This window comes from Lepidochelys kempii, chromosome 13, assembly GCF_965140285.1.
Source record: "Lepidochelys kempii isolate rLepKem1 chromosome 13, rLepKem1.hap1, whole genome shotgun sequence".
NCBI lineage: Eukaryota > Metazoa > Chordata > Testudines > Cheloniidae > Lepidochelys > Lepidochelys kempii.
In genome coordinates, this window is record NC_136392.1 from 26183600 (window position 1) to 26197588 (window position 13989).

Sequence of the window (13989 nt, forward strand, 5' to 3'; positions counted from 1 at the left end):
CTGATGTCACAGGCTCCCAATACAACGGTAAGGGACAAAGGAAATGACGGGGCATCTTCACCTTCCCATAAATTCAGCGTAACATTGGTGTTAAGCTTAGTGAAAAGTAGAGCATTCATTGGGAACACCAAATTCAAATTCAAATACTGGTAAGCGTTGCAAGAGTAGCTGGAAGAACCTACTCAAGTATTGAGGAGAGAGGCAGGGAGCTGGGGAAATACCTCTCATTAGGAATAGTTTTTCTGAGGGTAACTGGTTGGACACAAGTTTTTCCAGACACTTTAGCACTGATTCTTTTAAACCATTTCTTGGCATTTAAAAGCTGTCCCCCCGTGTCGTTAGGTTACGTGAGGGTGACGTGCCGCCTTTCTCTCCTGCTCAGCACCAAAGCGAAAGCTGCAGTGGTGGGGAGGAGAGGAGGGCAAGGTATTGAAGTGGAGAAGGAAGAAAATAATAGGTAAGTAAATGTACACACTAGTGTAAAAAGGGGAGTGAAACCAAAGGAGAGCCCAGCAAGGATCCGTGGTGGAGCATCACCAGTTCAGAAGAAATTGAAACGCATCTCTCATGAGGATAGGTTTATTCCAGAGAAAGGATGAAGACACCTCTGCTGGGGAAAGCATCGCGAGAGGGGAGGTGAAGCTTGAGAGTTAAAAGGGTAATGCCCCACGGTGCAGACTTCCGGCAGTAGTTTAGTAGTTGGAATGGCGCTGGCATGGTTGGTAGACAAAGCTGCCCTGGTGTTTGGCCCACCGGGGGTGGCGCTCTCTGGCACGGTTCTGCCGCTGCATGACCTTCTGACTGAGCTTGTGCTTCTCCGCCAGCTGCTTTGCCCGCTGGATCCGACGGACCTGGCTGACTTTCTCCAAGATGGCAGCTTTTGCCGTGAGGGAGGTGGGGTGGTGTGGGGTGCGGCGCTCCAGCCGGGGTTCAGGCACATCCCTAGAGAGAGAGACACGTTCATTAATGGTCAAGCTCAGGATGACCTCAGATAGGAGAGACACCGCTTTGCATTTCCCCTGGGCACGAAGGGGTCAACTGCCAACTGGAGTCACACGAGACTCCTGACAGCTCCCTTCTGAGTCAAATGTGAAAATGCTCACACAACAAAAGAAGAGATGAGCCCCACGTCCTGCTCAGCACAACCAACAATCGTTCCGTTGGAGGTGGCATGTGGTACTATGGTGATAGCATCATGGAAATAAAGCTATTTTTCCAAGATCAGTATGGCGGTTAATTCTTTAAAATGTTCGTATTAACCAGGCTGACATCCCCTTAATAGCCACGTAGCTGGCTTTGCACGTGTGTCTTATAGACAAACACACAGACAGGGACAAATTTAGAGGCGATTCTAAGGTGGTTTCTTCTAACCGCTCAGCATGCAAATTATTCCATCTTACGCTCCCTTTGATTTAGTAATCGGCATTTAATTGAGACCCTTCCCCTACTCATCACCTCTGAATTTGGCCTGCTGTCTCCTGTAAGCAATGCTGTTAAAAGCCCTTTAGAAGGCCAATGGAATTATGAGTGAACTGGTCCATAGGCCAGTCTGCAATAAGCAGAGTTGTTAAAAGGAACAGGACTTGCCCGGATCAAATGACTGGCGTGGTTAATCCAGGTTCCTTTAGCACAGATGACTCAGGGGGAGAAGAGAGGTTCCAAGCCAGCTGCTGGGTCAGCAGAAGTGCTCCTCCAACAATGAGAGAAATCAAGGGCAAATTGAGCTTTCCTCATTTCCTCCCTACTTTTAACTATTATTTGTAGCCATTTTGCTTTATATTTCACCCTCTGCTTTCAAACTTCCACTGACTCTAGCCGGATCAGAATTTGGCCCGATGAAAGCGGAGTTTGCAAAGGGCAAATGAAATCCCAGCCGATGATGCTCAGTGTCGTCGTCTGAGACTTGCCCTGGGGAATTTGCTCTTGAACTGGGCAATGCCCCTCTGTGGTGTTGTATAAACAATAACGATGTATATGGCCCACACTCCCATGGAGTGTTAATGCCAAAAGCCATTGAGCTCACGGCTGGGCCTTAGCCCAGTTTGCCTTTGGTGTGTATGTGCTGTTGTGATACTCTGGTAACATGTCCCGAAACACTGAGCAGCCTGTGTGGCTTGTAACTTGCCATGTGGCTGCACTTCCGGGCATTGGTTGTGAACTCTGAGGCTGCTGATGGGAGAATGTGTGGGACTGGAAGTAAGGATTGCTGCTGTCTCCCAGGAGGGTCCCCTTTCCTGGAAAAGGAGTGGGCTTCAGTCCCCTCTCTGGGGTTATTTTTCTGCCTAGAAGTGGGTGGGGGGGAAAGGTTCGATGCCCAGGAGAGCTCAATTTGCAGGAAGAACAGCATTCCAGAGTGGATAATTTTGCACTCAGAACTAGAACTGCACTGCAGGACCAGGGTGGAGGAGACGTGGATGAGATGAGGAGGAAAAGCCAACAAATATCCTTCCTAAAGAGCAAACGTGGTAAATTCCGAGACACCAGCGAAAAGTGAGTGGAGCCATGTCTACTCCAAAGCCTTATTGCCACAGGATCGTTTTCTCGGTGTCTGGTTTTCTGCTGTAATGATACAGGTGGTATGACTGAAAGAGTGTGCCCACACTGCGTTGTTTATGCCATCTTAAGCTACTTCCCTTCTCAATCACTGCATTCACAAAGCTTTGTACTTTCTGGAAATAACTGCGCACCATTCTGGACAGATATCCCCGGTGCAATGTTCTGCAGCTAGGGGCCCGGCATTCTGGGCTTTTTCTTGCAGTGCATTGTGGGGTGTCTATTGGAACCCACTGGAATTCTGGGATTTGGGCTCAAACGAACAAGCTCCCTAGTATCCCATAATTGGTCCATTGCTTGAGAACAAGGACTATTTACAAAGCGCTGCCCGGCAGCGTGGAGGAAACACGGCTGAGTGCTGTGACCCTGTCATTAATATGAACAGACTGCTCCACACACGCACGGGCAGCCGCACAGCCAGGTAGCTTTGGGTGGGTTAGGAGAGCTGCAGTGTCACAGGAGTGCTGGCCCCTTTAAATGAAGCAGGTCCTGTCCCCCTGTGCCAGAACAGGTGCTCCACCTTTGGCCAGTTCAGAGGGCAGAGCAGCACCTGGGGCTAATAAGGATGAGGGAGGAGATCTCTGAAGAGAGCAGGGGAGCAGCCGGAGGGGCTTATCAGCTGACCTCTCCTTCCTGGAGAACTGGAGCCAGAGTACCCAGGGGAACAGTGGAAGCATCTCCCTGCTGGCTTGCCTGAGATGAGAGATTAATGAAACGGGGGGATAATGAATGTTCCCCAAGTGAGGACGAACTCCCAGCTGAGAAGCCAGCGAGGGACAGGGGGATTGGCACTGGGAAGAGCAGAGTTGCACTCCAGCTGGAAGGGTGTCCTGACAGAAGGACAGGAGAGGACGTATGAAGAGCCCAGGTGCTGTGGAAGATGCTGGAGCGCAGTACGTGTTGTGTCAATGGACTAGGTGCACTGGGGTGATAAATGGACTATGTTTGGGGACTTTTGCTATGGATTATTTTCACTGTTTGTAATAAACCTGCCCCAAGGGGGAGGGTGGGGTTATGACTGAGGCAAGATAGCCTGTCATGGAGTCCTTCGAGCTGAGAGGGGAAGTGATGGTAAGCAAGGTGTTAGGGTACCAAGGGGCACTTGGGGATAAAGGGGAATCATTCACACACAGTGATGCTGTGTCAATATGGCTAGAGGAGGAGGATGAAACTGAACAGTTATTTCGGTATGACTCCTTCCTGGAGTGACTTCACCGGACTGAGCTCTGCTTCTGGGCTTGGCAAACTAGTTCTGACTTCTTCTGGTTTATGACTTCTGACTGCACAATGAATTAGATGTTGGGTAAGTGATGTAGCCACTCTGTCACTGTAGCATCATCCAGGGACATCAACGCATCCATCCATCATCAAGACGATAAGGAGGGAAGTCCATAACCAGATGGCAAGCTCTTTGTTCTTGAGCTCCACAGGGATGGGACAGGGAGATCAAGAAGCCCCACAGTAAAGATGTAAGTTAAACTGCCCATGACCACAACATAAGGGGACATGGGGGACATATCAGGATGCTTCATGCTGGCTTCTACCATTAACTCCCCAGGAAGGGGGGAGGACAATCCTGACAGCTTGGCCAGGGGCCTGCTAACAACGTTACAGCACTGACTGGTGGGACAGGAGAGTAATGGAGAACTGGTGGAGGCAGTACTTCAGGCTGTGGGAAGGTCCTTTCCCGGAGAGCTCTGTGGAGTTCGCTCCGGAGCTGCGGTGGTGGAACAGGAGAGCTCCTCTCGGCACGGAGAAGTGCCGGGTCACCAACATCTGGAAGCTTGCCACTCTCAATTGCTGGTCAGGCTGGTGGGGGTAGATCAACTATTAGGGCTGTGAATGGAGGGTTCCCAAATTGTATAGAAGCCATGGGTGGGACCCATGTGCCTGTTCCTTGCCCCCATATCAGTCCTCCGAGTTCAACAACAGCAAGGTCAAGGTGATTACTGTGGAACGTTCACCAATATGAATATGGGGTGGTCTGGGTAGGTCCATGATAGCAGAGCTCCTTTGCTTTCCCATTGCCCTGGCCATGACCAAGGGGTGCCCCATCTCCTGCATTTTCTCTGCCAGCTTGTTGATCTTGGCATTCAATTAACTGCTGTTCAGAAGGTCCTGGACATGCTCCTCTCCCCAGAAAGCGAGAAGTCCAGGCCCTCCTGCCAGGTCCGTGTGGAACCACAAGGCATGGTTTGGTATGTGGCTGAGTGTAAACTCTCCACAAGCTGGAATTGCAGAGGGGCATGCCTGGCTGCCAGTTAAACAGGGAGAGGACAGCCAGTCCAGGTGCCCCCAGAGCAACAGAGGGCAGGCAGGGAAACAGACGAGCCAGTCCAGGCATGGAGCTATGCAATGTGGGACAGCAGTGGGAGAACTGCCAGGACTGGTGTAGTTAATCCGAAATAGGGAGGCACCCGCATGAATCTTAGACCATGTTAACTCTTTCCAGTGTAGAGTTTGGTCACTTTCGAAGCCAATGAATGAAAGTGGGATAGGATCCCAGATGAAAAAAGCAAAACAAACAAAAATCCTTTTGTGGGTGCCAAAAATTAATGTTGTAAGGAAAGAACATTCCCCTGGAGACAAGGTTGTAGAGACCATGGACGATCCTCCCACCCTTAATATGAAAGTCTCTCTTTAGTGTTTTAGCCAGATGGCATTGCGTGGATACCTAGAGCGCCCTAGCCACTGGGCAAGGCCTGTCCCCCAAAACTGCAGCGCTAATCCCAGCTCTGCCACTGATTTGCAGTGTGACCTTGGGCTAGTCTCTTAACGCCTCCATTCCTCCGCCTCTCCAGCTGGAAAGCGGAGATGATGACACCTGTCTGCCTTTGCCATGAGGTACAGACACACCATGTACTATCATTACTATCCACAGCAACCCAGGCTGGACTCACCCTTCACTGATCGGTTCGTCAGGGCTCTCCCTTTCCACCACAATGCTGTTGCTGGTGACGTAGACGGACATGCTGGGGTGTTCAATCAAGAGGTCCTCCATGGGGCTGCTCTCCAACCTGACGGGGCCAGGGCCTTCTGCAGTAAAACAGGGGGGAGGGGTGACAAACCAACTCTCGTCCATCAAGCAGGGGTCGGGCTGGGAGGGCACAGGCCTGCTGACACAGTCACTGAGTGAGTGGGGCGACGAAGTGGTAGGTGTGGGGGACCCAGGACGGGACTTGAAAGTGCAAACGGAATCCCTCTCACCTACCCGCTGCTCTTTGCTTGGGGCTGAAGTGTAACTATCTAATGAGAGACAAGAACCACCATCCACAAGGTGGGAGCAGCCAAAAAAACCACCGTAGTTTGAAGCCATGCAGAGTGGGGGCAGGGCAGGCAGGGGGAAGAATAAAGAAGCAGAGAGAGACACACACATACAATATACAGTGGGGGTGGGGGGGAAGGGAGGGAGAAAAAGGGGGCATTATTAGTAAAAATGACACCCCAACTGCATTATTGATTTCTTTCTTTTCAAACGATAAAACCTTTACTGAAGTATAACCCACCGTGCAAAATAAAAACACCACCACAGCAGAGCACGGCCACCTCGATTCGGCCAAGCATCCGTGTGCCCGAGGGACCGCTAAGAATGATGAGAGCACCGATAGGGAAAAGCATGGGGGACTGGTCTCGCTTGTGCTTTGCTCTCGGATAGACGTGCTCTGTCCACCCCACCTAACCCAGTCGCGGACTGGCAGGAGTCAGGAGGAACCTTATCCCATAACTGTGCCTGCAGGGCTTCTTCCGCCTTCCTGTATCCAAGCGGAGCATTCCCAAGTGCTAGGCTACATGGTTATGGCAGCGCCAGCCTCGAGACAGGAGACTCCCTTCCAAGGCGCGGGCTCCCTGAACTGGTGGTGGAGATGGAGTTTAACGGCATATTGGAACTGGATTCTAAACCTGGACAGTCTAAGGTGATGTGGCCAACCCTGTAACTTAGCACTGTGTTCTAACCAGGTCCCCGGACCCCATCATAGCTGTGATGTTGATGGGGCCTTCCTAAACCTAAATGGCAGCCGTGTCATAATTTATGGAGCTGCTCAGACTGTCTCTCGTCTGTTAGTTCCTCTCCCTGTTTCTCGTCATCAGTTTGTTGCAGCTCCGGTGGAAGAGTGTGATTCCAGGGCGCTCTCGCTCTCATATTGGCTGTGTTATAGCGAAGGAAGATGTTATTATGGCTAGGTTCAGTCAGGACTGCCCCGACCTCTGCTGAGCTCCTCAGTGTGCTTCAGGCATCAAGAGATTACTGGGGGGCTGGTCTAGGGAAGGGGGAGCCCTGAGCAAAGATCTACTTGTGCAGTCTAGTGTTCAACCCCTCTGCGGGTTGGCGGGGTGAGTGAAATCTGAGCGGAATGCATGTCTGCAGCAGGACAAAGGGAAGAAAGAAATATGAAAGCACAAGGTGCTGGGCAGACTTTCCATCCCTAGTTTGACACTAATGGCTTCAATTAGTCCCATCAATGATGCATCTGCCTACAGTGAGCCACTGTGGTCCAGTGGGGGCTGGGAGAGCTGAGACCCGGATTTACTGCTTGCCCTTGTCACTGAATCACTAGGTGACCTTGGGAAAGACCATTGATCTCTCTGCCTCACTTACCCCAGCTGTAAGGCATGGTTAGAAACCCTTAGCCTCCTTTGTAGACTGCTTGGAGATTGACGGATGAAAAGTGCTATATAGGTGTTCTGTATTAATTTCTTTAAGGCCAGCATGAATTTTATGGATGACCATAATAACAATGGGAGGCAGTGTGAAGTAGTGGTTAAAGCAAAGTCAAGTCACAATCAAAATCCTGGCTGCTATCCTCTGTTTTGCCACTAACTTCCTGTGCAACCTTTGGCAAATGACTTATACCCTCCATGCCTCAGTTTTTCCTTCTGTACAAAGGGCGGAATAACTCTTTCCTTACAGGCGGTTGTAAAAGGACTGGAGATCCTTAACAGCCATCGTCTTTTTTTTTAAATTCTGGGAAAATAATCATTTAAAAAATGCTGGGTCAATTGTTCATCAGCCAGGGCGAAAGGGGCGATGCCGTTTGGGCTGGGAGAGACTTCCCAATGGGAGACTTCATTTCAGGGGACATATTTCCAAAGGGCTTACGCTGGTCCAGAATTAGACTTCCATGCAGCAGGGAGTCATTCTCTCGGTCCCTGGATGTTGGGCTATTAATAGCTGCCGAGAGGCCTGACTGGAGATTATTTAGAGAGTTTGGAGTGGTTCGGGTTGCTTGTTTTTCTTTTCTTCTTGGAACCTCTACTGCTCAAACCAGTTGTGTAACTGAGAGGAGAGGGGAGGATCCTGGCTAAACAACCCTCTGATCCCCCAAGCACTTGGGTTCCCATGGAGGCTTCCTTCCAGACAGGCAATAAGTGTAACTGTGACATGAAGTGGAAGAGGAACCGAAAATTCCCAGGTGAGCTGCAGTTTCCACTGCGCACATAGGTCAGACTGGCCTCTGGTTTTGCACTTGTGGTATTCAGGCTGGGCAACCAGCACCATGTGCGTGATCCTGCCAGGTCACAGGCATGTAGGACTCTGCTTTTTGCACAGACTCTTCCTGCCTCCTTTCCCAGCCTGGGACAGGGGGGCTGGCCCTTTAAAGGGAGAAAGGGCTCAGCCCACCTGTGACACCACTGATTTGCTGCCCCAGGTGGAGAGAATGAATTCAGTCATGTGAGAGACGGTCACGTGATTAAACCAGGATGGGAGGGTTAGACAAACAGAGGCGTGGTGGACAGCCAGGGGGAGACGGTCAGAAGCTGGAGAAGAGGGAAGATGTGGGGTGTGGCCTCCAGCAGCTCAGAGAGCAGGAAGAGGCAGCCTCTGATGTTGGGGTGAAGAAGGCTCCTCTCCAGGATCAGGAACCTATGTGAATCTGCACAGCTTGGGGGAGAAGGCCTGTGCCGTGCCTCAATGGGGAGTGATGGTGGAGAACTACAGACAACAGACCCTCTAGTAGGGGGAACTGGGCGCAGCTGGCCTCTGCGTGGAAAAGAGTTTATTTGGGCTCAGCAAAGTAGAAGCTGAGCAGAGGAATTTTGTCTTAAACCATTTGGATTGTGTGGAGTTCTTAAGGGGTCCTGAGCAGAAGAGGAAACTTAGGCAGGATGTGGCAGAGCCACTCTGGGCCACAAGGAGTGCTTAGGAGGCAGCATACCCAGCCACATAGCTTTCCCCTCTCTCCACCTATCCCAATAGACTCTTCTTCCCCATCCTACCCCCACTGAAGCTTGAAGATGCTTCTGTCCATTCCGGCTCAAGCTGCCTACTGCTGCTCTCCTGGTCTGCCCCAATTCGCTACTGGCTGCTACACCCAACCCCCTCTGAAAGCTGGGCCTGGACCCTCAGGGTCCAAGTGGTTCATCAGTTGTGTGAGGGTCTCACAAAGCAAAGCCCAGGTTGGGGCTGGAGAAGGAAAGGAGGGACCCATTTGAAATGATCTAGCTAAGTGACTCGGCACACAGAAACGAGGCAGTGAGCAAGGGACAAAGACGTGAGTAACATTTAACCCTATGTAGGTGGCTTATTGGGCTTTTGTCCTTACAGTTTTAGCTCATAGGGTGGACCTGGCCAGCTTAGCCTTCAAGTGTTTTGAATAACTCCAGGCTCCAAAAGAGGGCTGGAATAAATTGATACCTGACAGGCAGGCAGAATGCAGAGGAAAAGCTCATCAGCCTTTGATGCATAAGAACTTTCTCTACACCAGTCATGATTTCATACACTTCAATCATATCCTCCCTTAGTTGTCTCTTTTCCAAGCTGAAAAGTCCCAGTCTTATTAATCTCTCCTCATATGGCAGCTGTTCCATACCCGTAATAATTTTTGTTGCCCCTTTCTGAACCTTTTCCAATTCCAATATATCGTTTTTGAGATGGGGTGACCACATCTGAATGAAGTATTGAAGATATGGGTGTACCATGGATTTATATTCAGGGGCCCATTGGTGGGGTTCTAGCAGGAAGGCTGTGGCCTGCACGACATCAACTGCTGGTTGTTAAGGGGACTGTTTAGGATGTGTGCATGCACCTGACAAGTGGGCATTCAGGGCCTGTCCTGGAGTTTCTGTCAGTTTGACAAAATCTGATGTTCCCCATTCCTCTCCCCATCCCTGTAAACCATCACAGGCTTAGGCTACCTGAAGGAGCTTCTGGTTAGCTGAGCCAGAGACACTCACAGCAGGGTGGCTGAGCCTGGTTGCCTCAGAGACCTCCCCACATGCTGCAGACCTCACCTCCTCCACCCAATGAGTCATCAGACATCCCACAGAACCAAGGAATCATCGGGCATTTGCAGGCCAGACCAGCCTCCCAGTCAGTCCTTGCCCACCGCAGTCCCATGTACACCCTCTTGATTCCCCAGGAACACTCTCCGAGCCATGCACTGCACTGTCTCCTCCTTCCCAAGACATGTAGCCCAGTTTCTCACTTGGAAAAATCTGGTCGCCGTGTTCCAGCTTGTTTCTGGTGTCAAATGTCAGTGCTTGCTAAAAAACTGGGAGGGAAGGTTAAAGTCTCATCCGTGCTGTGGCTTTTAGACCCATCACCACCACCTGGGCACTTTCATAAGAGCGAGGCCAGCCCAATACTTCTGAGGGAGGGGCAACACCTGATCCCAGGGGTCTAGCTCACGGTTAGAGAGACTAGCTCTCTTCAGTCTCCTTCCATCAAGCAAAGGGTGCCCTGATGATAAGACAACCAGGACTTGCTCTTTGTGCCAGTTGGTAGCTTTATTCTTAGTCTCTTTCCAGGATATCTAAAAATATCTGAAAAGGAAGAGTAACTCTGGTAATAAAGAGGCTGCCGAGGCAGCGGCAGGAATAGAAAGGCAGTGCACAGAGGGTTGTTTCTCAAGTTCTCTGCTTAAGTTGTGCAAACGGTCCTAAGCAGTCATTGCAAATGGCTGAGTGAGCTGATCTACCGCCAAAATGAAAAGGCACAAACCATTTTAATTAAGATGGAGAAGCCCCGTCTCCCTGGACCTGCTGCTGACAACTGCTGTGGGCAAGGTCAGGGCTGAAAATGGTAAACCTTAAATAGCAATCTCTAAGTGCGACTCAGTGTTATCACCTAGACACGGCAGCGTGGCCTGAAGCTGTGTTGAGAATAGTTTCACTTTCACTTCTAGGGGAACAAAATGGCCTTAGAAGTGAAACTATTCCCAATCACTGCTGCAAAGGACTGCCAGCCATCGTGCGGCCTGAAGCGGTGTTGGGAATAGTTTCACTTCTAGGCGAACAAAACTGCCTTCATAAGCGCACAAGAAGTGCCATATTGGGTTGGACCAATGGTCCATCTAGCCCAGTAACCTGTGGGCAGTGCCAGAGCTTCCGGGGGAGGGGAAGCATGATTTCTGAGAGCCTCCATTGTGCACCATCCCGACAGAGATCAGCTGATGCATGTAATGAGCTTGGGGTTCATTAAACAACAAACCAGTGAATGAAAAAGGAATCAAATAAACTAGAGAACTTCTGTGGTGAACTGCTGCGCACAGCTGCACTGGGTTCTCAACCCCAGCTTCCAGGGCACACCTCTAAATTCCTCTATTCATAATACTGTCCCTTATAAGGGAGTGTCTCTAAATTATAATCTTCCACAAACATATCTCTACATCTTCCCTCTTAAAAAAGCCCAATTAGCTCTTCTATCCATATATATAAACAGTTAACGACTATCTAATAACACATGCATTAAATTCGCAGCCCATCTAGTACATTTCCATAAACCAATATGTCAACTATCTAGAGAGAAGAGATTACCAGCACATCACTCTAGAGTGAGTCTTTACCACTCACTTTCCTCAAATACCCCTTCTTCTGACAGGTTGGCAAGTCTCTGAGTCTTTCAGGATGTTTAATCTCCTTCTCTGATCTTCTCAGTATCAGCCTTTCATTAGAGGCTGAGTTGTTCTCTTGCTTCCAGCCCGTTTCTCCTTCTCCCATTGATGATAAATGATCAGTCAGTTGGGAAATGCCAAAGTCCACATTGACTGTCAATGTTTTGGAACTTTCTGGGATTAGTCTTAGATCTCTTCGATTACTGTTGAAATGTGTCCTCCTGGTCTGTCTGGAACACCTAAGACCTTGGATGCAGCTGTTCTTTAATGTTACCTCTTTGGCCCCAATAGAGGTGTGATTCCTCAGGCACACTCTATCACCTGGGTTAGGAGAGGGGAGGTCACAGACCCTTTTGTCAAAATAAAATATCTGCTTCCATTTATGATTTTCTTTCACCTTCCATATGGTTTCATTGTTATGAGATTTCAGCAAGTTATCAGTGATTGGTAAATTAGGTCTGATCCTTCTTCCCGTTAACCGCTGAACTGGAGAAAAGCCATTCTTCAGAGGTGTACTTCAGTAAACCAGTACAGCTTTATACAAATCACCCCCACTGTTAAAAATCTTTTTCATAAGGTTCTTTACTGTCCATATAGACCTTTCCACAAGTCCGTCTGATGGGGGATCGTTTGGACTTGATGTTTTGTGATGAAAATTCCAATTTATGACAAAATTGCCTAAAATCTGCCCTGGAAAATTGCAGCCTATTATCACTAAAGATTTCATCTGGAATCCATGTCTGGAGAAGATTCCCTTCATGCTGACTATCACTGACTTACTATTAGTACGGTGCAGTGAGTGAATTTCTGGATACAGAGAATAATAATCTGGGATTATTAAATAATCCTTTAATTGCCAGGTAAATAAGTCAGCGCCAACCTTCTCATAAGGCCTTTGTGGAACTGGATGAGGTCTCGGAGGCTCTGCTGGTTGACATGGCTTGTATTTCAAGCAGGAAAAGCAGTTTCCTACCAAATTAGTAATGCCGTGATTGATCCACGGCCAATACAGCACTTCTTGTGTTCGTTGTTTGCACTTAACAATTCATAAATGACCCTCGTGGATCTTCTGTAGCATTTCTTTTTGGCGGTTCATTGGAATTACGACCTTACTGCCCTTGAAAATCACGCCATCTATCAGAGGATGTTCATGTCTGCCATTTCAATAGTCCCTCATACTTGGACAGCAATGCCTTACTTTTTCAGGCCACTCTTTAACGATCACTTCTTTTATTAGCCCCAGTGATTCATCTTTCTCTGTTTCCCCTCTTATTTGGCGCAGTTTCCTGTTAGCTGCGGGAACTGACTTTATAATCAGATCTACATAGATTTGTATCTCTGTCTCTAAAGTCTTCTCTGGTTTCGTGGGAGGCACTGCTCTGGAAAGTGCATCTGCAGTGAACGTGAATTTACTGGGCATGTAGGTCACAATCAAATCATACTTTTGCAGCTTTACCATCATTCTTTGAATCCTTAAGGTACAATCATTTAGCGGTTCACTAAATAACTCTATCAAGGGCTTATGGTCCATTTCAACTTCCACTGTCTGTCCATAAATATACTGATTGAATCTCTCACAGGCAAACAATATTTCTAAAAGCTCCCTCTCAATCTGTGCATATCTGGTTTCTGCCTCAGTCTGTGATTGGGATGCATATGCCACTGGTTGCCAACAATCCTCATACTTCTGTAAAATCATGGCACCTAACCCAGACTGTGAAGCATCTGCTGAGATTTTAATAGGGCTTTCTGGTGCATAGAATTTCAACACTGGTTTTTGTATCAGTTGTTGTTTTAAACCTTCCCATGATTCCTCCTGTTCTGCACCCCAACACCATTCATTTTTATTCTCTAGGAGTTTTCTCAAAGCTGCTGCTTTTGTAGATAGGTTAGGTATGAACTTTCCATGATAATTCACCATTCCCAAGAACTGCTGGACATCTTTCTTCAACTGGGGATGTGGCATCATTTCAATGGCTGAAATCTTCCTCTTATCAAGTTTTATACCTTCATTGGAAATAACATCCCCAACAAAAGTCAGTTCTGTAACCCCTAAAACACATTTCTCCCTGTTTAGTTTGAGGTTTGCAGCTGCAGTTGCATCCAGTACTTCCCAAAGTCCTTTTACGCTGAGCCCCAGATGATGATGACATCATCCATTGAGGTGTCAACACCATTAATACATTCATAGATCATACGTATGGTTTTGTGGTACACTTCTGGGGCTGAAGCTTTGCTAAAGGGTAAGCGTAAGAATGTATATCTTCCAAATGGGGTATTAAATGTGCATAATTTTGAGCATTCTTCAGTTAATTTTAGCTGCCAAAATCCTGAGGATGCATCCAATTTACTGAAACATAGGTGCTGGAACTAGGGGTGCTGGGAGTGCTGTTGCACCCCCAGGCTTGAAGTGGTTTCCATCATATACAGGGTTTACAGTTTGGTTCAATGGCTCTCAGCACCCCCACTATACAAATCATTCCAGCCCCCTCTGCTGAAATATTGTGCATTTGCAAATTGAGCCATAATCTCTTCTCTGGTTGGTAGTTTGAAATGTTCTCTTATTATAGCCTTTTTGAGGGCTCTAGGTTCTAAGCATATGCGT

At 48.5% G+C, this 13989-nt stretch overlaps 1 protein-coding gene across 4 annotated transcripts in view; it reads right to left on the reverse strand.

Moving 5' to 3' along the window:
- Window positions 1-563: 563 nt before the first annotated feature.
- The window catches only part of TP53INP2 (tumor protein p53 inducible nuclear protein 2), a 45555-nt gene continuing 32129 nt past the window's right edge, over window positions 564-13989 (reverse strand). For 2 of the 4 annotated variants that reach the window (XM_073309864.1, XM_073309865.1), the window contains 2 exons: window positions 5454-5799; window positions 564-942 (listed from right to left, as the gene is read on the reverse strand). In XM_073309864.1, coding sequence (XP_073165965.1) covers window positions 693-942; window positions 5454-5799 — 596 coding nt within the window. In that variant the 3' untranslated portion in view covers window positions 564-692. The remainder of the gene's footprint in view (window positions 943-5453; window positions 5800-13989) is intronic. The other 2 variants (XM_073309866.1, XM_073309868.1) reach the window with 2 other exon arrangements.